The sequence below is a fragment of the Notamacropus eugenii genome, chromosome 1, assembly GCF_028372415.1.
Source record: "Notamacropus eugenii isolate mMacEug1 chromosome 1, mMacEug1.pri_v2, whole genome shotgun sequence".
NCBI lineage: Eukaryota > Metazoa > Chordata > Mammalia > Diprotodontia > Macropodidae > Notamacropus > Notamacropus eugenii.
The window spans coordinates 303,624,052-303,648,356 of NC_092872.1; the positions used below are offsets into that span (position 1 = coordinate 303,624,052).

The 24,305-nt window shown below is 37.0% G+C and overlaps 1 protein-coding gene across 2 annotated transcripts in view; it reads right to left on the bottom strand.

Moving 5' to 3' along the window:
* Positions 1 to 14,587, bottom strand: part of C1H14orf39 (chromosome 1 C14orf39 homolog) — a 39,043-nt gene extending 24,456 nt beyond the window's left edge. Inside the window, exons 1-8 of one of the 2 annotated variants that reach the window (XM_072629386.1) lie at positions 14,296 to 14,587; positions 13,980 to 14,039; positions 8,733 to 8,786; positions 8,582 to 8,638; positions 6,973 to 7,099; positions 5,404 to 5,493; positions 1,020 to 1,207; positions 895 to 937 (exon numbers count right to left, since the gene is read on the bottom strand). In XM_072629386.1, the coding sequence (XP_072485487.1) occupies positions 895 to 937; positions 1,020 to 1,207; positions 5,404 to 5,493; positions 6,973 to 7,099; positions 8,582 to 8,638; positions 8,733 to 8,778 (551 nt within the window). In that variant the 5' untranslated portion in view covers positions 8,779 to 8,786; positions 13,980 to 14,039; positions 14,296 to 14,587. The remainder of the gene's footprint in view (positions 1 to 894; positions 938 to 1,019; positions 1,208 to 5,403; positions 5,494 to 6,972; positions 7,100 to 8,581; positions 8,639 to 8,732; positions 8,787 to 13,979; positions 14,040 to 14,295) is intronic. The other variant, XM_072629387.1, reaches the window with a different exon arrangement.
* Positions 14,588 to 24,305: the final 9,718 nt, after the last annotated feature.

Consider the following 24,305-nt stretch of genomic DNA (forward strand, 5'->3'; position numbering starts at 1 on the left):
TTATCATTCCCTTCCTCATCCCCTTACCCAGCTCCACTCAATTTAATCTAATACTTCCCCCTCATATGATTACCTTTCTGCTGGCTTTTATCATTTTACTGTTTGTCCCATCCCATTATATTCCTGCTCCACAACATAGCTTTGCTCCATACCTCCAAAGCAACAAGTCTCTCCCTCAAGGGGTTAAAGAATGGATAGGAAGCATGGAATACAGCAAGTGGACAATGGGGAACTAAGTAGGCCACAGCAGAAGACAGACTGAGACCACTGTCTACAGGTGAGAAAACAGGAAAAGTAACAGGAAAGTTGGGGAAACTAGCAAGGTTTGGAAGAGGCAATTGACTAGAGAAAATACAAAGAGAATGGACAAGAAAGGATGATAATGGAGTAGGGGAGAAAAAGAGATGTCAAAGTGGCAAGACGTCAACCAAAGGGTTATGGATTCGGGAAGATAAAAGTTCAATGTCAGGGATGACTACACTCCTGCTAATCTGGTAGTTTGGATCCATCAGGAGACATTTAAGAAAGAGAAGGGGAGAAACAGCTTCTACTACACTGAAAAGCAATTATCAATCAATATAAATGAAAGCTTTCCCTCAATATGACTGAACATACTATAAGAAACTGTCACTGGAAGCCATATAAACTATATAATTTTATGTCGTCTTGAGTTTGTTTCTCCTGAATACATAAATAAATACACATATATGTAAATATACACACATATGGACACATAAATATATATATATATACTGTCTGAGAGATTTTGAAGTAATTGATTTGAAAAATTCACCGTTATTGAAATAATAATGACCTATGGTCCTAAGTGAAATATTAAAATTCAAATTCAAAAATAACTTTATAATTAAAAATTGGAAATACAGGTGTGGATACATTTGTAGTGTCCATTGAGGAAGTGATTTAAAAGGAGCAGGCACTGAAAAACAAGATTATATTTAATATTAACTCATAGTATTTGTGGTAAAAACAATATATTAATAATATAACTATTTTTGTACCTAAAAGTTCCATAAGAATACTTTCCTTAATTTTACATTGCTCAGTACATGTTAATATTCGGTTTTTTATTTCTTCCATTTCTGCTTTATTCCTATAATACTCTTGAGCAAAAGGAGATTTTGAATACTGGAGCTGGTATTGCTTCAAAATATCTTTACATTCTCTCAAATGATCTTGATACATTTTTCTGTTAAAACAAGAAAGTGGAAATTGATAAACAATATGAAAGATATATATATATATACACACGTCAGTAAACTGGTAAATAATTTTTCATTACTTTTCAAAATAAGTAGATAAAATACTATAGATGCAAAACAATAAGTGTACTATTCAATTAAGACAAATACATTCTAATTATGTTCCTGTATAATCACAATACCAGATACCATCCCATATCACTGTGGAAGCATTACTGAATTATCCATATTTATTCTTTTAAAATATCAACAAAATGGACTCTCACACAATACACATGTGGACAATCCCTTCTCCATTATTAATAATGCCAAATTCCAGTTCCAAGAGCTTGCCAGCCTCTCTCTTAGCTGCTATGCTGGCTGTCCTTATCTACTCTGAGTTGGTTCAGACCTCAGATTATATTTATCAATCGTTCCCACAAAGTACATTTTAGACAATATATGTAGACATATAAAACCTACAAAAGCAACATATTCTTTATATTGACAATACAAATAATTTCAACGAGGAAGAAAATGAGACTGCCAAGAGAAACCAATATGAATATATATGCTGTCTCAAAAGTCTTAGTACAGTTTTAAATTTTATCAGTGTTAGTAGCTTAAAACTACACTAAGACTTTTGGAATAGTGTATACAGTCAGATAGTTAACAAGTATTTATCAAGCACTTACTATATGCCAAAAAGCACTGAAGAAAGGCCAAATGCAAAGTCTCTGCCCTCAAGAAGTATACATTTTAATGGTGGAAAAATGTAAATAACCAGGTGCACACAAAATATATACCTAGTAGATGAAGGCACTCTGAAAGAGAAAAGCATTAGCAGCTGGAGGGACAAGGAGAGACTTTCTGCAGAAGGTGGGATTTGAACTAGGTCTTGGGAAAGTTAAGGGAAACTGAGAGGCAAAGACAAGGATGCAGAGAACTACAGATACGGGACATGGTCAGTCTAAAGTCACAGAGGCAGAAGATGGAATATAATGTCCAAGATTATTGTAGCTGGACTGTGCAGTACATTGAGGAGAATAAGATATAAAAAGTCTGGAAAGGTAGAAAAGGACCAGGGTATTAGCAGCTTTAAAGGACAGAGGACTTTTTATTTGATCCCAGAGGTAATAGGGAACCACTAGAGTTCATTAAGAAGGGGGAAAGGGCAACATAGATCTCCCTCCAGTTAAGAAAAAAATCTCCTCAGCAGCTGATTCAGAATAGAAGAAACCTGAAGCAGAAAGACCAAATATAAAGTTACTACAGTAGTCCAGGTGATGAGAACTAGGTGAGACTTGAGGTTTTATGAGCAGAGAGAAGGGTACATACATGAGAAGTGATGTAAAGGTAGAAATATCAAGATTTGGCAATGGATTGAATATGCAAAGGGACAAGCCAATAATAACACCAAAGCTCCAAACCTGGGTGACTGGAAGGATGGTGATACCTCAAAGGGAACTCATAGTAAAAATTAAATTTTAAAAAGACAGGTACAGAAGATGAAAATATGGAAAAATAACTGAGAAATATTAATTACAAAAAAGAGGCAGGGTCTTGTAATCTTTTAAGATGTTGAGCTCCAAAGCTTAGAACAAATTGAGGCTTAGCAATGGATACCAAAGATAACAAAAAGGATTTTTTTAAGGTGTGTTATGGAAAACAGAAATATTGAAGAAGGGACAGTACCACTGCCCTGGGTGCATGGGATTATGACAATGAGCAAGAAAACAGAACTACTCTATTTTATCTTCCAAGAAAAACAGCCTTTAGACTAGTAATAGGGGGAAAATAAATACAATACGGCCTGAGACCTCATTGAGAATACTGGGAATTATAGTTTCTCTTTGCCCTGGGAGGAACGGGGCACTCTATCAAGGACTGTGAACTGGAATACAGTTTCTGTTTCAAGAGGAGCTTCTGAACTGCTATGCAGAGGAGAGAGTAAGGAGAGAAAGTATACAGATGCACAGCTGGACAGATGGTTAAGACAAAGAAGGAAAGAACCTAAGAAGATAGTGTTGAAAGTGTCCAGGCTATACCAAGGAGCTGACATACTCTTCCACAGAGGGCAGATGGGACAGCTGTAACCAAATCACGATACACTCCTGATAGTGAACTTGCCCTTGGCCAAAAATTCAGGTTTCTTTTTCCTTTTCTTTTTTCCCCCTCCCATTCTGACCAAAAGGGCAGATATTTAAATCCAGAGTTTTCATTAATTAGAAAGATGTTTCATTTGCTGCTTTAAATAGTATTTTAAGGCAACTTTCCATAGATAACGATAAAATCAATCTATAATTGTTTTTGACTTGTGTATATCATTAATTACAAACAGAACATAATGGAAGATGCCAGTGATTACACTGGTTTATACAGAATAATAATCCACAACAGAAGGGCCATACCTCTGTCCACAAGAATTAGAGGAATCTCTAATTCTGAGCTTAGGACTTTATTAGTAACCTGCATTAATCAGACCTCCAAAGTAACAGAAAAATTAATCCACATCCAGATTTGGTATTCACACCTCATCACTGGCCCTCTGCCCCTCTAATTGGAGGATAGGGTCATGAACGCCAAAACCTCCACTTAAGGAGAGGACTCTAGACAAATATCTTATTTTCTACCTAGCTGCCTTGCCTTGGGATTTTTCTTAACTTCTCTGTTATGCTTCTGCCCAAGTACCTTCCTGGGCCTATCCTTACCCTCCCACTTTTCAACCTTCTTTGTGTGTTATCTTCTCCCATTATGCTATAAGCTCCTTGAGGGCAGAGACTGCCTTTCTTTTTTGTATGGATTTGTATACCCAGAGATTAGCACAGTGCCTGGCACACAGCAAGTCCTAAAAAAATGTTAATTGACAATTAACAAACCAAAGTATTTGGTCTCTTCACTCATATAAGTTATTCAAACTAAAATTGCTAATTTTCCTCCACTAAAGTCCTAATAACTCATCATGGTATGGAGATGACACAGTTCTTCAAAGCTATGCCAGCAGAACATAAGCCCTTCTAGTGAACAAAGACAAGAGCCATTGGACCAACGGTTTACTATGATGTCCCAAAGGGACAGTGAGGACCAACAAGTGGTTGTCAGGCCATCCCAAAGAACAAGTCCTCCAGTGCTAAGCCTCTTAAGAGCACATATGGCCAACTAGAAGGGCCAGGGCACATAATCACCCCACTCTTACCCTCATTACAGAACTAATACATAAAACATTCTTCTCTTCTAATTGTGTTTAAAGTACAATTAATATTTACTTCTAAAAAATATCATGTTAAATGTGAGGATTATGTTACATTCAGCATTATCATAATCTTATTTTGTTTTATCATCTATGAACTACATCTAACCCCTTTCTTTTCCTTAATAATACACAACTCACCAGCTAAGTAAAGTATCTATAAAAAGAAGAATCTGTGTTACAAAACAATAAATATCATCTCCCAAAGTTTCTGCAAAACAGTAAAGTCCACAAATGGGTAGAAACAAAAAATACTGTTTCTAATTATCCAAAGTTTAAATGTAAAGACCATTAGTCAAAAAAAGCTTTCTTGCTACACTGATTGCTCCTAGGAAAGGGTTCATAAATAAGGGCCTATTTGTGCATACAGTGGGTTACATGGTATTTGGCAACATGGAAGATGAAGCACACTTCTGGACAGAGTCCCAGAGAAGAGCCAGGATTCCCAGACTAACTATGGAAAACACTTCTGGCCCATGGACTGATTCAAATATATTAAGATCTGTGAATGAAAAGAGATGTCCATAATTTGAAAACTACATGTCTATATTTATACCATGCTGATGCACTCATCTTCTGACAATGTAGATGTGCTCATATTCCATCTAAATGTCCCATATTTTTATGTATACTTGGCTTTGCTCCAAGAACATGTGTACAAAAACTCTAAGGAAACCTTGGGTACAGAGATCCCAACAGTGATACCAGCTGTCATTTTCCTCTCACACTTACACAGCTTTTGTAGCACACCCTTTGGAGATCATTGATCTACAGTCTTACGATTCAGTTGCTAAACATCAGAAGCAATATAATTCACAAAGAAGTGCTAACACAATTACTTTTTAAAATTTCCTTGAATACAAAGTATTTTCATTTCAATTATCATTCTTACATCCTATTTCTTATTGTTAACAATTATATTGTTTAATGATTTGAATTAGCATTGTACAGTACTTGTCTTTTTCAGTAGTTTCCTGGTGATTCTGAAATTGGTCCTGCAAATAAACTTCATGTTTATGAAGAACATCATGTGTCGGAGTCCAGCTGTGGAACAATTTTATATTCATTAAGAGCTTATCAGATGATGATAACAAAGATAAATTTTAGAAAACAGATGTACCCAACGAAGGGTATCAATTTTCTTCTCTTTGAGATGACTTTCACGATTTCACAGAGGAAAATTTACCATGGGCTTAAAGAAGAGAAGATAACTTCCTATGCTCTGTTTATGCATCCAAACACAAATGCACTAGGGTTTTTTTTCAAGAATATTTCCTTACATATGCACTGGTTTGGAAAGTGGAAGAGAAGAGGCAAATATTAAGAAAGCTGCCCACAGAAATTACTGTTATTCTATTTCAGTTCCAACATGACTTAGTTCCTTTCTAACACCCAAAAGCCAGTTTTTCTTTATCACCACATGGCTGAAATATTAACTCAACATTTCTTTTGGGGCAGCCACTTCAGAGAACTGGGTAGGGGGTGAGGAAAGATTTTTCTATCCTATAGAAACTTAGAAGGGCTTGTTGTTGCATCTTCCTAAACTAAAAGGAGAAAACCAAACCCAGTTCAGTTCTAGACAACTAAAGAGTGAAATGACAACAAACAACCATAAAATCATTTTTTTTCATTTACATGGCCTGGCCCAGGAGGACACATGGGGGAAAGGACCCTAGCAATATGAAAATCTCCAAATCTTACGATAGTCGCCATTTCTGGTAGACAGATCCTGCCCATTGCTCAATGTTTCACCTCACTGCTATATTCTAGTGCCTTGAAATTCTCATAAATTTAGGTTTCTGTTTTTCTTTTATGTTGGTATTCAGATTTTTTTCCATTTTTCTAGTACTCCTTATGTAAGCCTTGCAAAATACTTCCCACTTATTTTTTAACTCTGGGACATCTAACCTATTTTCAAAGAAATAATTTTATTTTCAAACACAAAGTATAACAGATTCCATAATGATTTGTATATAATAGGCATTCAATATTTTGACATAAAAATAGGTATCAGTAAAACGAAGCAAGTTAAAAACCTAGTAATGACAATATGATCATATGATATAATGCACAGAAATATTTTAACCTAGAAGAATTAACTACTGGACCCAGAAATTAGATGTTGAAGGAATCTTTACTTTCTGGAATATTTGTTTGGAAAAGCAATTGGTTTTAAATAGGATTCTCTTCATTTACAAAGAAGGTCCTGAAAACGGAGAAATTATTTCTAACATTTTACTCAAAAATAATCTTGTATCCATTAAATTATCTAGAATTTGGCATTAATAGGGTTTGGTTTAGTGGGATCTGAATTAATGAAATGTTTTTGTACATTCTTTTCTACGTTGGTAAATGGCTTTAAAAAGTTTATACCTGATCAACTATTGCATTTGTCAATGTAAGATACTTCCTTATGCCCCTAAAACTTTCAGAGACATACTTTTAGCTGTTACATTTATTTAGAAATCCTAACTAAAAAAAATTAATAACAAAAATAAAATTTAATCTCTATCAAGTACTTACTTGGCACAGTCATCCTTGATATATTTGCTATGCTTATGGTAATGATCAATTTCATCTTCAGTTGTGCTTATTTTGTCATGTAGAGTAACAATATTCTTCTTTTTTTCTCTTATACTTGTAGAGAGTACTGAAAACAGAATAAATATATTTCATCTAAATACACTTACCAGAGGACTAAAATAAACTTATATGATAACTGATTCTACCAAAAAATCTTATTATTTAATGACACTATGAAATTGAAGACATTTAAGGGTGTTGTACAATTTTTATTAAATCACTTCTAAATTCTGAATGAATTTCACACATACCATTAAAACATATAGTCACTATCTCACTCCTTCCAAATAGAGTAATACAACTAAAAATATTAAAATCAAGCCAAAAATTCTTAATACTCTGCAATTTTAGACTGTGGGGAAAGCAAAAAATTCATGTTTTTAGGAAGAATCAAGAACTTAATGGCTTTTTTCTTTTATCAATCTTTAAACATCATTTAAAGTTTTCTTTTTATTCATATCTTTTGTTTTTACAGCATCTTCATTTCTAAATCTTTGACCACTTTCTTCCTTATGTAGCAAGCCATCACTTATAACAAAGATTTAAAAGAGAAAAAAAAGCAGTTTGGCAATATCATCCAAGACTGACAGTGAATGCAATATTCCATGTTCATAATCTCATCCACTTCCCAAAGAATGGAGGTAAGTACATTTTCTCACCTCTTGTCCTGGATCAAACTTATGACACAGTCTTTAGTTTGTGCTTTTTGTTCCTTCTATCTATCTAATACAATTACTGTGTATAATCATTTTACTTAATTAGCTAGTAGCTAATAGTCTATATTGCTTTACAATTTATGAAATATGTTTTTTCCTCTGATCATTACAACATGAGATAGATAAGATAAACAGTGTTATTCCCATTTTATGGAAGAAGAGAAGGTAAGTTAACTTATCCAATGCTATATAGCTAGGAAGTGGCAGTCACGACTACAACCCAGTCTTCTGAGTCCACACATAACGCTCATTCCATTATACTACTGCCTGGCCTTCATATTTATAAAATTATTTTCAGAACTATTTTACTGGAAATATAGTATTTTTCAATTATGACAGTCTGCATAAGTCATGATGACTGCATAAACAAGCATCATGGTGTAGTGGATAAAAAACCAGTCTTAGAGTCAGGAAAACAGGAGCATATACCTTGTCTCTGATTCATACATAGAAGTCATATGACCACAAGCAAATCAACAAGCAACTCTAGAAGACAAAGGGGCAGATAAGTTATCAATCTGCATTGGTGGAGGGAGTTTCACCACTGAGTTCCCCGTACCAATGAACCACAGGTTTAGACAAAAAGAGAAAAATGAAAAAAGTATTCTCTCAAACAAAACAATATTTAATATAAAGTTCTTGTTGTATATTATTATAATGTTTGTGTCACGATTACTCAGTGATTTAAAGCTATACTGAACAAGACAGAAACATGGCTGCACTCAGATGAAGCCATTCTTTGCAAAGAGAATGCTTTTTTCATTTTTCTCTTTTTTGTCTAGATCTTAAGTACTAACACAAATAAAAAGTATGTATCATATAAAACTACTTACAAGCAATCTGTTGCTTTGCATCTTCTTTAGCATTTGAATCTTGCTCAGTCTGGAAAACTAAAATTTTTTTTGGTTTACTTCATCGGTAAAGTATATTAAAAAATAAAACAAAAGGCCTTCATAATTTTTTTAAATTTACTTTGTAACTTACCCAGTTCTAGCAAAAGTTTGTCCAAAGCGATAAATTGGTCGTTCATTTTGGATACTTTGGGAACAAAAGTGGGAAAAATCCATTACTAACAATTATGAATTTTCTGAAAGTAATAAACATTCTTATACTCTAAGATTTTTTTTAAGTTACTACTTCTCCCTGTCCTTGAACAACAACAAACAATTTCAAAAGAACAAGTTTTTGAAACTATTAATAAATATAGAGGCCTCAATGGAAGAGAGAATGTTTTAATAGTTAAATCAACCAACAAGTATCTATGTACTGAACAATGTGCTAGGTCCTGGGAATACAAAGATAAAAATCAAACTGTCTCTGCCTCAAGGAGTTTATAATCTATCAGGAGCAACCACATGCTCACATAAATAAACAGAAGCACTAGCATATAGGTGGGGACAAATCACTACAGACCTCATGTTGTAAGCAGCACTTAAACCAAGCTTTCAAGGAAAATAGGGATTCTCTGAGGCAGAGATGAAGGGCAAAAGCATTCCAAGGAAAGGATATAACCTGTACAAAAGTTTAGAAGGGTAGACGGAATGTCACAAATGGGAGAAAAAAGTGGACTAATTTGGATGGACTACAGAGTATGTGAAGAGGAATAAACCTAAGTCTGGAGTTTAAACTGTTAAACAACACATAGAAGAGTTTTGTACATTATCCTAGAGGCAAGGGGGATGCTGGAATGTCTGAGCAGAAAAGTGAAATAGTTAGACCTATGCTTTAGATATAACTGTGGCAGCTGGATTGCTTAGAGATTTAGCATTATATTTGTGGGAAGCAAGAAAGTTCTGTTTTCCACACTCCTAGGTGATAAGGGTTGTGACCTAGCATGGACAGGTTAGAGGTCAGAAGCTAATGCACAGGCTCAAGGAGCTGTGTGAGGTATCTATCAGAGAGGAAAACATGGAATCACATGGTCAGGGGATGGTATCGCGGGAGATCCAAAGTCAGGAAAACAGTGTAAGTCCCATCTTTCTGCATGTGTTGTAGCCATCCTATAACTTCTCTGAGGAGGCTACCTGTGAATGGACATAAAGATTAATAAAAGCTTTCCTGATTTCACAACAGGTATTGTCCTTTGTTTAAGGTGAGCATGTTTCTCACTGTTGGGGGCTTGTTAGATAGGCTCCCTTCTAACAATTCTCATCTAGGTCAAAAAGTTGGAGGCAAAGACCCCAAATAGGAGGGTACTGCAACAGTCCAGATGACAGGCTGTGGCCATGTGAGAAGAAGCTGTGCAAGCAAAATAGACAATAGAACTGATCTGACGGAGGGAGGTGGTCCAAAAGTGCCAAGTGTAAAAGATGACTACAAGGTCATGAAACAGGGTAATTAGAAGGATGATAGTGCCTCAATAAAAGTATGAAGGTAAAGGGAAAATAAATTCAGGAGGAAAGACAAGTTATTTTGGACCTAGTGAGTTCAAGATGGCAATAGGACATGCAGCAAAAAATGTCCAATTGCCAATAAAGACTTGAGCTCAGGAGAAGAAACAAGAATTGGGTATACAAAACTGGGATTCATCTGCAGAGAAACAATAATTGAACCCAAGGGAGCGGATAAAATTATTCAAAGGTATAGAGGGAAAAAAGGGCCCACTAAAGAGCCTTACGTTTCATCTACAACCAGTGGATGATCCAGGAAAAGGAGACTGAGTAGTCGCACGTAGGAGAACCAGAAAGAACAGTGTCACAAAAAACCAGAGAGGTGAGAGTATCCAAGAGAAAAAAGCAGCAATAGTGTCAAATGCTACAGAGAAGTCAAGAATTAAGTCTTGTGAACAAGTCATTGGATTTGACAATTAAGAGATCACTGGTAATTTTGGAACTTTAAAATATGAAGTCAGAATGCTGATGGTGAAAGGCAGAAGAGTGAGAGGAGAGGAAGTGGAAGTAGTGAGAATAGACAAGATTTTTTTCTGATCTGTGAAAGCAAAAACAGATATAGAAAGAAAGCTTGAGGATATGGTAAGGTCAAGTTAATGTTTGTAAAGATAGCCAAGAGACTTTCATCTACCCTCTGTAGATGAAAGGCAAAATACTGTATGTATCTATTTATTTACATGTTGCCTCCCCCATCAGAATGTAATTACTTTGAAAGAAGGGATTGTTTTTGCTTTTCTTTACATCCCTAGCACTTAGCATAGTGACTGGCACTTAGTAAGGACTTGTTGATTGACTGATTAGGAAACAGCTAGAATGATATACTCCATAAAATATCTAAGACTTGAGTTCAAATCTTACTCCAAACACTAGCTGTGTTACTCTGGACAAATCAATGAACCTCTCTCAGTCTCAGTTTCTTCATCTGTAAAATGGGGATAATAGTATCAACCTCACAAGGTTAATGGGAGGATCAATGAGACAGGAGATATAAAGTTTTTACAAATCTTAAAGCACTATACAAATGGTAGTCATCATCATTATTATTGTTGATGGAATAGGCATATTTTTAGAGGCATCAAGAGGAGGGAAGGAAGGAGGAAGAAAGAAAGAAAAAAGAGAAAGAAAGAAAGAGAGAGAGGAGAGGGAGAGCGCACAGTAGAGAGAAAAGGACGGAAGAGAGGGAGTAAGGTAGAGAGAAAGGGGGGGAAGGAAAGATAGAATAAAGAGAACAGGGAATGATTTGGGGAGCAATCTGCTCCAGGAGATAAGAGGGGATAAGATCAAAAGTACAAATGAAGGAGTTGGCCTTGGCAAGGAGAAGGCCACCTTTTCATCAGAGACTGAAACAAACAAAAAGAGAATAGGAAATGCCAAGTTTTGAGAATTCATGAAAATGGCCCCTTTTCACCATAAAGTATGAAAAAGAGAGGGAAGGGAGTGGTGTGGAACCCGTGAGAAGATGAGGCATGCATTGTATTTCAGTGAATTAAGCATAGCCCTAAACTTAGTCACAGTATTTGGTCTGGAAGTTCAGCACTGACACAATTTCTGTGACCTTAGGTGAGTAACAATCTCCCTCAGCCTCAGTTTCCTAACCTATTAATATGGGAATGAACTGATAAGCAATTCTTAAACTGTGGGTCCAGATCCCATAAATTTGGCAACTGAATGTGCAGCAACCAAAACTTAATACAAAACCAACTGCATAATGAATCAGAGGTATTTCTGGCAGTGCTTGCTTGTGTTGCATCCTGCAACTTCACTGTAGTCTTGGCTCAGACACAAAACATTCACACTTTGAACTGTGCATACCCTCAGGCCACACAACACCAATGAATGTTGCCAAAAGAAAAAGGGATCTTAAGTGGAAACCAGATGATCTAAATTTCTTTTCCAGATCTAAATCTATGAACCTAAGAAGAGATCTGGAACAAACACTGAAGGGAAAAAATTACAAAAGAGTAAGAGAATGGCCTTGCAACAGGGAGAGCCCAGTTGAGACTAGATAATTTAAATTTGTAATGGACCCCATTAGCATGGCTACATGCTTGGGAAGTCATGCATACATGACTTCTTCCAGCACAGTTTGGCAGTAATTTATAGGAGTAAAGGAGTCAGATAGTGGGATAATCCAGGTTTGGAGTTTGGCAAGACATGAGATATTGGACAAGGATGCAAGCAGTTTGCAAGAAGAAGTTAAACTAGTTCACTAACCATCTGATGAAGATCAGGAATGGAAGTGAAGCTAGAGCAGGGTTGATGATCTGGGAAAGAAGAGAATGAACTGAATGAATGAAAAAAAAGTATGGATTCATCACTCACTATGGGCAGAACACTACACAAATCTCTGGATATACAAAAACAAAGGTTAAAAGTCCCTAGCTGCAAGTCAGATGGAACGGTCCCAAAGTCCTTAGAGCACAACAGTAAAGCAGATGGAAATATTTCTTCTGTCATTTCCACTGATAAAAAATAAATCTTATCAGCTGAACCATTTGGCAATGTCAAGGGTTTTGGTAGCAGTAGTTTCTTTTCGGGATCTTCAGTAGGCATGGCTACAGCATCTACAGTGGTGGTCAGGTTGCATCTCTACAAGTCTTTGCTTCTCAGGATGATGTCTGAGGGCACTCGGCTAGAAGCATTGCTATTCCAAAGCCTAGTGGGCTCAAGATCCTGGGCTGTCCCCTTCGGTGTTTACTAGTTTACATTGTGACAATGTCTTTGAGACCATAGAGATTTGGTGGTTTTTATAAGACATGTTTAGTTTATCCTACTTTAATATCACAATAAGACCACTAAGATTCTACATAAACCAAAAATAAAGACTTTCACACTAATATTAACTGATTTGAGTAATACATATTTTATGCCTGAAGTACACGGACTGCTCATCTCATCCTTTACAGGAAACCTTTCTCAACGCTTTTATCCCATATATGGCTTGGAGTGTGAGTGCTCATAAACCACATGCATGTGCACACATGTGTGTTTGTGTATTGTCTCTCTCATTAGATCACAAGCTTCTTGAGGGCAGGAATTGTCTTTTGCCTCTTTTTGTATCCTCAGCGCTCAGTGGTGTCTGCAACCTAGCAGGTACTTAATAAATATTGATGAACTGCTTCATCTATTATATACAACAAATATTTTTTGTCCTGATTTATGATTTCATCAGTGTAGGAATTAAGAAAAATTACATGCAAATCAATAACCCTTAGGTAACTTTTCTTGAAGAGTTGCCCAGAGCCTTAAGAGGTTCCAGATGATTGCCCAAGATCATACAGCCTGCATATATCAAAGGCAGGGCTGGAACCTAAATCACCAGGACTCCAAGATCAATTATCTATTCTTTGAACAAGGAGGGTTGTTTATGTGTATGTAACCCAACCTCCTAACTAAGACGGGTGGGAGGGAAGGGCAGCCCTGTGGTCCACAGCTGCCTGCAGAATGGAACTCCTGACTGGTCAGCAGCTGGTATCACAGTGGATAAAGCCCAGGGCCTGGAGTAGGAAAGACTTGAGCTCAAAAATGAAAATGCTCCATCTACTGGAGAGCTTTGCATTAAAATATGTAACTATTCACTGTTTGGTTGTTTCAGTTGAGTCCAACTCTTCTCCACCCCATTGAGGTCAGCAAAAACTAAATTAACTACTTTCTCTCCAAATATTATGCACCTAGAAGCAGCTAGGTAGCACACTAGGCAGAGCCCTGGACTTGAATTCCAGAAGACCTGAGCTGAAAGCTAGCCTCAGATACTTACTAGCGGTGTGAACCTGAGCAGTTCATTTAAACTCTTTGCCTCCCTTTCCTCATGAATAAAACGGCTGATAACAATAGCACTTACCTAGCCCAGGGCTGTTGTGAGGATCAAATCAGATACTTGTAAAGTTCTTAAACACAGTGCCTAGGACAGGGCAAATACGTGTTTTATACACATAAATGTTATATGCACATACATAATAAAATACAGAAATGTTACATATAATATAGATATAAGTGTTACATAATACAGAAATGTCTTATATGCTATATATAAATAAACGTTATATCTAAATCATCATCCCCTCCCCCTCTCCCTCCCCTTCCCGCCCCCTCCCCCTCCCCGCCCCACCATTCCCCAGCCTGGCCTGGCCTCGGCAGTCCCCACAAGACGGAAGAACCTTTCCTGAGGAAGCCTCGGCTGGAGCGCCCCCGGTGAAGTCACTTCGAGCTCTGGGGGTCTTAGCCCCGGAACCCCCAGGCGCGGCCCCCCGGGGTCGTCCTCGTTACCTCGAGAGCACACGCCCGCGACAGCCTGAGCCACACAAAACTCCCCCCGCAGCTTCCAACGATAGGCTCTGACGTCACCGGCTTTCCGGCCTCTGTTCGTGGCCAGGATGGAGAACAGAACGCAATCACGTGGGGATTGCGTGTGTGTCACGTGGAGGTTGCGTGGGTGTCACGTGGGGACGTAGTGCGTCCCTTGGGAGGGGCGCTGCGAGAGTCTCCTGCCTCGCCCTGCTGAAGCGTGATTGGAGGCTTCGCTAGCTCTTGGAAAGGACTCGCAATGCTCCTGGTGCTAAGGATACAGTGTAGCACAGTTCTGTGACTGTAATAACCGCTTAATCAACGCTTATTGATTCACTAACACAAGTTCCCAAAATGAAACCAAACCAAACTTTTTGTTTGAGGAGCTGTGCAAAGGGTCCTTAGTAATCCTCTAGGGTAGAAAGAGTTGGGGGTCTGTCAAGGAAACCCCTTTTTAATGTGTAAGATTTAGAGCCAGAAGGGACCTTAGAAATCATTCATTTTGCAGAAAGAGAAACTGAGGTTTGACTTGCCCAGGGTCACCCAGAAAGCCAAAAGCAGAACCAAGATTCACACCTACGTCATCTCCCTCCTGCACTAGCTCTGGTCAACTTTTTCTGATGTTTTCATAACATGCAGGTGTCAGGGCTGTGTTTTGCTTTCAGGTGTTCCTAATAAGAGAATGTGCTCCTATGTCTTATATTAACCCTAAAAGAATCAAAGAATCAAAATGTGCAATTGTAAAAAAAAAAAAAAAAGCAATGAAGAAATGTTCTTTGCCACAATAATAATAAGTTCAAGTCGGTTTTTTTAAAGTATGTTTCAGTTGATCAATGACAGGTAAGGTCAACTCATTAAATACAAGATACCCCCAGATACTTGATACGTTGAATTGTGTGTGTAAGGGTTAGGAAATGGTCTTGTGATGCCACTGGTAGAGGGAACCAGCTCCTAGATGAAGAAACTCCCTCTTTCAGCGCAGGTTAGCATCTTCTCTCAATTTATAATCTTAAGAGAGTTGCTTAGAGCACTGAGACAGACATCAGTGAGGTACTCATTGTCACAAAGCCAGTAATGTGTCATAAACTGTACTTGGTCCTTGATACTAGTATTGGCTTGCAAAGTCAGTTTTCCATCCATATCCCCATGCTGACGCTTATGTTTTCTGTATAACCAAAGTAAAAGGAAATTTAAATTTTTTTTAAATTTAATTAAAGCAAACTAACTTCAGAGAATAAAACTTACCTTGCCTTAATTATCTGTGTGCTTCAGATTAAAGTAAAATTTGATTCAATCAGTCCAGATAATTCCTCTGTTCTGCATTTTACATTTATAAAATCAAATTTAGTTTAACAAAATTATAATTTAAAAACTCGCCAACTCCAGGAGTCTTCTTTACTTAAATACATAACCATTAATTTATCCTGTATATTTTTGTTCTTCACATTCTAAATTAAGGCAACACTGAATTTATATTTTTTTAAAAATGTTTTATTTTATTTTTCTCAATTATACATAAAAAATGATTTTAACATTTCTTTTTCATTTTTGAGTTGCAAATTCCCCTTCCTCTCACCCCTTCTTGAAAAGGCAAACACTTTAACATAGATTACATGTGTGCACTCATGCAAATTATATTTCCATATTAGCCATGTTCCATACTATCCAAAAGCAAACACAGCCAAAAAAAAAAAGAGAGAGAGAAATAAAGAAATTGAAAAAGAATACTGTATAAACTCATAGGAAGTTTGAGTGTTCAGTCTTGCACTAGCCATCCTTGGAGGGGCAGCTAGGTGGTGCAGTGGATAGAGTACCAGTGCAGGAGTCAGGAGGACCTCAGTTCAAATCTCACCTCAGACTCTTGACACTCACTAGCTGTGTGACCTTGAGCAAGTCACTTAACCTCAATTGCTCCATCTTGGGTCATCTCCAGTCATCCTGATGAATATCTGGTCACTGGATTCAGATGGCTCTGGAGGAGAAGTGAGGCTGGTGAGCTGCACAGCCCTCCCTCACTCAAAGTCAAGTGCAAGTCACGTCATTAGTTCTCTGATGGCATGGTCTTCTTCAGAAGCAAGGACAAACACACAGACTCCATCAGTTCTTTATCTGCAGATGGATAGTAGTTTTCATCATAAGTCTTTCAGAATTGTCTTGGATCATTGTATTGCTGAGAATAACTAAATCATCCACAGATGATCATTGTATAATATTGTTACTGTGTACAGTGATCTTGTTCTGCTCATTTTACTTTGCATCAGTTCACATAAGTCTTCATAGGTTTTTCTGAAAGCATCCTGCTAGTCATTTCTTTATAGTACAATAGGATTCCATCACACTCTATACCACAACTTGTTCAGCTATTTTCCACTTGAGGAGCATTCCTTCAGTAGATAACTCTGCCACAACAACAAAAAAAATGATACTATATATATATATATATATATATATATATATATATATATATATATATATATATATATATATATATATATATACATAGGATGTTTTCCTTTTTCTTTGATCTCTTTGTGATACAGATCTAGTAGTAGTAATAGCTGGCTGAAAGGGTATGCACAGTGTGGTTGCCTTTTGGACATAGTTCCAAATTGTTCTCCAGAATAGTTAGATCAATCCACAACTCTACCCAGAGTGCCTTAGTGTCCTCAATTTTTACAGCATTTGTTGTTTTCCTTTTCTGTCATAATCTGGTAGATATGAGGTGGTACCTCGAAGTTGTTTAATTTGCATTCCTCATCAATAGTGATATAGAGCACTTTTTCATGTGCCTATAAATAGTCTTGATTTCTTATGCTGAAGCTGCCTGTTCATATCCTTTGACCATTTATCAATTACTATTCGTCCTTTATTTTCAAAGAAGACCAGTGATATAACTTGGTGATGTCTCAACTTGCTCGTGAATTGAATTTAAGTAAGGCAGAATTGCACAAGATCATCAACTTCACTCTGTCTTCCCGAGTCATTGAAGTCCAGTGGCAAGAAGAAAGTCAAGATGACTGGCGATGGTCCAGGATGCAATGGATAACCTTGGCATCTTAGATGTCTGACCAAACTCTAGGCACTCCACAACACCTGCTTCATCCACCCTCATGGCCACTTGAATAAATTGTTCTTATCTTCTCATTCTGCCAGGAAAAGTCTTCACATGCTTGGGGTAAACATCCTCCTAACTCAAGCCCTAGAAATGATTGTTTTGTAATCCACCTTCCCCCTCCTTCACCACTTGTAATTTATGTATATAATCTGTGTCTTTACTCCAGCACAGAGAGCATTCCTCACTGAAACTGATTAATTACACTAATCCTTAATTCCTGGCATTCCTGTCTTTAGACCTGGTATTCAGAGATTGAAGACTCATCCTGTCCAGACTACATTTAAAATTCTCTTAACACTATAATGCAACAAATATAATAATCAATTTGGAAAACAGAAACAAAAGACACTAACCCAAATCAATTCTTAACCATGAATCCTACGTAATGAATGGCTCAAAGGACAAATCACAGAAACAACTAATAATTATGTGCAAGACAATGACAAAGATGAAATGACATGGCTATGGTGGCATGGTTGTTGTCCTTTGTGCTTGAAGAGGACCAAAATGACATCACTATGTTGCAGTCAAAGTACAGTGGCTAATCAGATCAATACGAATCCGGAAGTCTCTACCACATGTTGGGCACAAATAGTCCATATGAATTTGTAGAGTGGAGATGTCTCCAAATTTGCACATCTCACCTTTCTCTTTAGCTGCTGTAATTCCACTTTTTTCATAGAGTACAACTCCTTCTTTGATTCAGGCATGTCAGGCTTATGTTTCACAATCGATTTCCAAAGTTCTTCAGAGAAATCTTGAGAATGACTTTGAATTGCTTCTTCTGAGCTCTATGTGAGTGCTTGCCTTGTGTGAACTGGGATCCAGCAAAATCAGTCTTCAAGGGAAAAAATATATCCCTAAAAACTTAAATTTGCAAAATAGAAAAAAGAGGTGATTAATGAAGTGATTGTGCATTTTTGAAAATTATAAACCCAATACATAAATTTAAAGTAAGCACAAAAGAGGATATCTTGAAAATCAGAGAAATCAATAAGTAGATAAAAAAGGCTATAGAAATTTTAAAGAAACCTAAAAGTGATGTCCTATTTATAAAGAAAGCTAACAAAATTGATAAATTTTTATTTACCTGATAAAAAGAAGAGGCCAGATAATCAAATCAACAAAATGATAAATGAGCAAAGTGAAATCACAATGAAAGCAGAGTCTGCTATGCAGTCATAGGCCAAAACAACAACAACTTGAGAACAGAGAAGAAATACAGATTTGCTAGGTTTCCAAGCATACATGAGTTCCTTGTCCTGTTAGCCAGTTGTGTTTCCATGAGCAGGTGAGGGAGGCTGTGCAAAATGTTGCTGTATCCTTCATATTTTATTTATATGTAGCTACGAAGATTTCTTTTTTTTTTTAACAGAATCTATCTATGAATGTCTCAGTTCATCCCAAGATCAGATCTGAACTTAAAAGGGCCTCAGTCTCAGGCTCATCCCTGATATTTGGTAGAGTTGGCCATTGGGATGAGATGGCTCACATTTTGGTTGTATTGGAAAAACGTCAATGCAAACACAGGGTATATAATTCGATGGCCAGATGCCTCCTGGTGATACCCAGCTTCTAGTGACTTTCTGGTCATGTGTAGGGAGTCCTCTCAATGAAACAGGAAGCACAATGGGTGCTGGAAGAAGCTGACAGAGAAGGCAATCAGAGCATCAGGTTCAGCATTTCCTAGTTGCTATTGACCATTCTACAGAAGTTGGTCTGCTGGCATAAGAATGAAAGTAAACTGGTGCAGCACTCTTAACCTTTGAAGAACTTGCTCTGAAGGCCAAGGGGCAATTCATAGAGCTAGTGACCACTCTTGATGGGACTGGATGGCCACAGTTGGCAGCTAGGCACCCACTGACCTGAGGAAGGAAATAAGACCCTGACCTAGAAGCTGTACTGCAACCCACTGAAATCAGAGCCATAAAACAGAAGAATGAATGAGTGACAGTGTCCCAGACTTACTCTGTTACTACACTACTGGAATATGATTTTCTCCACTAAGGTACCAGGAGGAGGGCCAGCTTTTTCCACAAGTGAACTTTGTAGATTATAAGAGAAGTACAAAGAGTACCCTGATGAAAAGTCACTAGAAGCAGTGACCTCTGAGAGTCATTAGAACCAGTGCAGAGACTCCCTGCAACAGAATTCTATAGGCTTAGGAAACTCCCTTAGGACTAATTTCTACAGTCAGCTAAGTCAATTAGAGAATCCAGACAGGAACTCTACTTAAAGTGGCTGAGATCAAAATTTCTTTTTACCTGTCCCCTTAAAGATGAAATCACGTTGGAGTCAGTTTCCTAATAGTTGTGTGTATGCTGAAATCTGGTTCAGAAAGTACTCTTATAGCAATAATTAGTCATTTCCCTTATATTAAGATATATGTCGTGTGTGTGTATATGTGTGTACGAGTGAGAGAGAGAGAGAGAGAGAGAGAGAAATAAAGAGAGAGAGAAATAGAGAGAGAGAAAGCTATTGTTAGGAATCCATATTTAGCACCTTATAACTCTCTACAGGAAGAAAGTATTGATGATATATGCATATGATTTCTGAATAGGTTAACAGTCATTGGCCTCTTCTATTTCTCTAATGAGCCATACTTTTAGCCATCTTCCCCGTACTGATCTTGGACTGATTACATCATGAGTTGATTTTTTTCTAATGCCTTTGGACAAATTAAAATTGATTCTACAGACTCCTCTATTTGCTCTCCAAGGAAAAGTAGGCTTCCATTTAGCTACAACTTCATTTTGTCTTCCAGTTTCATTTAGGCCAATATTGATAGAATTCAGTTCCTCCAACAGCATGTGAACACATTAAACATTAGAAAAGGATTTCACACTTGGCCCCAACACTTAAACTAATATTTATAGATAATAAAAATTTTGTGATTCATAGTTTTCTCTGCCCATCTTTTTTCATTTTTCAACTACTAAAGAAACAAAATAGTTTTCTTTGTTTTTGAATTATTATGGTGATAAACACATGCATAGCTAGGCAAGCAATGATAATAACTGATGTTTTATTTGAAAAATGCTTTACGCTACCTCACTGGAACCTCACAATAATCCTGTAAGGCAAGAATTAGAGATATCATTACTTCTCTTTTGCACATGAGGAGACTAGCACTCAAGGAGGTTAAATGACTTTCCCTTGGTCATGCAGGCACTAAGTATTTGTAGTGCAGTGGGAAAAGAATTGGGTTTGCAGTTAGGGGACCTAGGTTTGAATCTCAGATCTGCTGCTTACTACCTATAAGACCTGAAGCAAGTCAAAATCTCACTGGGCCTCAGTTTCCTCATCTATAAAATGAGGGTACTTGAATAGATAGTCCTTTCCAGCTCTAATTCTATGACTCTATAAGCTTAGGTGTTATATTCTTAATGTGTTTTTGCTTAATTCAAAGATCTTTCCCACCCATGAATAGGCCATGTGACCTGCTTAAGTCGCATGGAAGCCTAAGTCACATGTGGTGGAAGGAGGTAGAAGGAAGTGGAAAGAAGGGTAGAACAGAGCTGGGAGGAAGTTGGTGAGAGAAGTTAGAGTGGAGGAGAGAGAAGACACAGAGAAGACAACTAGTCTTGTGAATGTTTGCTTGTGGGAAGGCCACAGCAATGGGGGAAAGGCTTAGGAATGGCACTGTCCCCTGTAGTGTTAATGTATTTGACTTCTTGGTTACTATGATGGATTTGGCTTTCTGGTGTTGGGATTTGGCTTTCTGGTATCTGAATAAATGTTTTTCTTCTGCCTTCTATATAGAGAGTCTACTATACTTTGTGATTCAGAACTATGCTGGCATATTCATAGTCACCATTGGTACTACGAATTTTTACCTTGGTGATACAAGTGTCAATGGTAGAATTCAAAACCAGGTCCTCTTTCTGCCATGTTTAGCACTCTAGCCACTATGCCATGTTATTGAGGTGGTAATTTCTATTATGGCTTAAACAGTCAAAGCTTGTTGACTTTTCAAATCCAGTGTCACAATGAGCATAAAACATTTTTGGAAGATGACAAATAATAAAAGCTGCTTTATTTTAATTGAAAAATCTTTTTTAAAAGTCACAATAAACATATTTCATATGCTTATGTGTGTAATTATTTTTTAATGTCACTCAAGGGCATTGCATTTTGATAGTATGGATTATATTTAAGAGCATACTATACTGAGACCAATACAGTACAATATATATTCTATTTTCATCATTAACAGAAAAATACAAATCCCTATTTTTAGTTTAGAGCCTATAATTTTTATTGATTTCATTTAATTAATTAATTCAACAAAAATGTATGACGTGTCTACTATTACTATTGCAAAGCATTATGCTAGGAACATGAGCTCATTTTGACAAAGAATGGGTTGTAGACCTACAATAACTTATTATTCTAAGAAACAAATACTCATGCTAAGGAGGGAGAAACTGGGCAGGCCCAAGTATGGCAGAAAAAGCTTTGGGAATTTAAGTACATACTGAATAGGAGTTAACAGTAAATACTTATTTTAAAAGCAACAACAGACATGATATTGAAATTAATGAGTTTGAATCAGAAAAAATCCTTATATTCAATATTGATGAAATCTTTATAGAATGTATCTAGTTTGGTTCCTCTTTTTATAATTATAAATTGGCTCCATTAATACCAAAAGTGATTAAATGAATACAAAATGTGAAGAAAAAAAAAAGGAAAAAGGAGACTGAAATGCTGAATCAACAAAAGAAAGGACTTTTTTTTAAAAAAAGGTAAGAATAATGACTTTTGAGTATACAAAAAGTTACCAGTGATTTCTTCATCTCTGAAAAGTGTTGAAATGGGCTTAACTTGCTCTGAGACTTCAATGAAACATAAGCAAGAACTTCTTGACTGTAATGGTCATTAAAAATTTAAACTGTCAACCAAAGAAGGTTATCCAAACTGTATCCATATAGCTCTTTAGTAAAAGGGTAGAGAACCATTTATCTTAGATGCCACAGGATTCATCTGCCTAAAGGCAGGAAAATAAACCACATGACCACTTGATATCTTCCTTTCAACAATCACGTAGGTTAAAAGCCAGTTTAAAGCCATATTATATGTGGAGGAAAAGAATCAATATCTAATAAGTGCAAATATATTTTGGGAACTACTTGAGATTATATGGACATTCTGACATATATTTCGGCCTACAAATAGGCCCTTTTAAAAAAAATCTATTTCTATCTTAATTGTGTTGCAAACAAGAGAGATTGCCAAATAAGTATTTAGCTAGATTCAAAATAGGTAAGATGCTCCTGTAGCAATTTTTAAAAATTGATTATTTTCATGTAATCATGCCTGTTCTAAATAGAAATAGCTATTTCATCATTGTGAGGCCTTCCCAGAATGGAGACTCCCTCCACTGTTGCGGATCAATAATTTTTCTGCAACTTGCAGTCTTAGAAAATCAATAAGACAAAGTGACAGCCATACTGTTGGATGAATAACCTTGATTGACTTAGCTCTTCTCAGCAATGCAAGGATCTAAAACAACTCCAAAAGACTCATGATGTAAAATGCTACCCCCATCCAGAGAAAAAACTTTGGAATCTGAATGCAGATGGGAGTATACTATTTGCTTTATTTTTCTGTTGCTTTATTTTGTTTCTTCTTTCTCATGCTTCCTCCCATTGATTCTTATTCTTCTTTACAACGTGATTAATGTGAAAATGTTTAATATGAATGTATATGTAGAGCCTAGATATGTAGAGCCAGATTGCATGATGTCTTGGGAAGGGGGGAGGGAAGGGAGGAGGACAAAATTTAAAACTCAAAATCTTATGCAAGTGAATGTTGAAAACTTAAAATAATTTTTTTTAAAGAAAAAGAAAATTGCCTGGGATACTGTGAATTCCTCAAGGTCATACAACCAGTGTTTGTCAATGACAGGACTTAAGCCCATGTCTTTCAGACTCCAAGGCTAGTCTTCTGTCCACCATACCACATGACTTCTCAAAAACTGCTATTACTATGTACCACTGCTAGGGGAGATTGAGATTAACCAGAAGAAACTGACAGGGGATGAGTATTGAGGCTTGACTATCTTTGCCTCTCTTTGTGCTTATTCATTCCTGATTAGACAAACAAGTATCCTGAGGTATAAATGCCCAGGTGACCTTGAGAATTTTGAAAGGTCTGGAGGTCTTATGGCTACATCACAGTAGCAATGTTTACTACTATAGTGACACAATAGCTTGTACCAGAGGGGTAATGGATCACTAAAGGAAAAATTTCCACATTGGATTTTGGCTACTGTAAGGAGAAGATTCTAGGGACTTCATTGAGGCAAATTTTTTTAATGAAGGTTGGACACCCTGAGAAGAGTTTTCCCTCAGCCTCTCTTCAACCATTTATAAGATGGAGGAAACATCTCTTGGGACTTAAAACGGGGAATATGAGATCTGGCAGAGAGGCTCTGACTGAGAGGCAGCCAGCCAGAAGAGAAGTAGAGACTGTTGCCTCAGAAATGGGGAAGCAAGGCAAGGCTGCTTCTAGGTCAGTGGGCAACACATCTAGCAACAGCAACTGCAACAACCTGATTGGAAGAAGAGCCCGGGTGATAGTGGACTAGCTCCCCTTGTCTTCTTTTTCATCTTTTCTCTCCTCTCTCCATATGTTTAGACAGAGCTGAGTAAAATCTAACATGTCCTATTTTTTTAGGCTCCATTGCTGATGGTAGTTTGCAAAACTGATTCCCTTTTTATGAGTATTTGCATTGTCGGCAGGTGTGTCATTGCTTGAGATCAG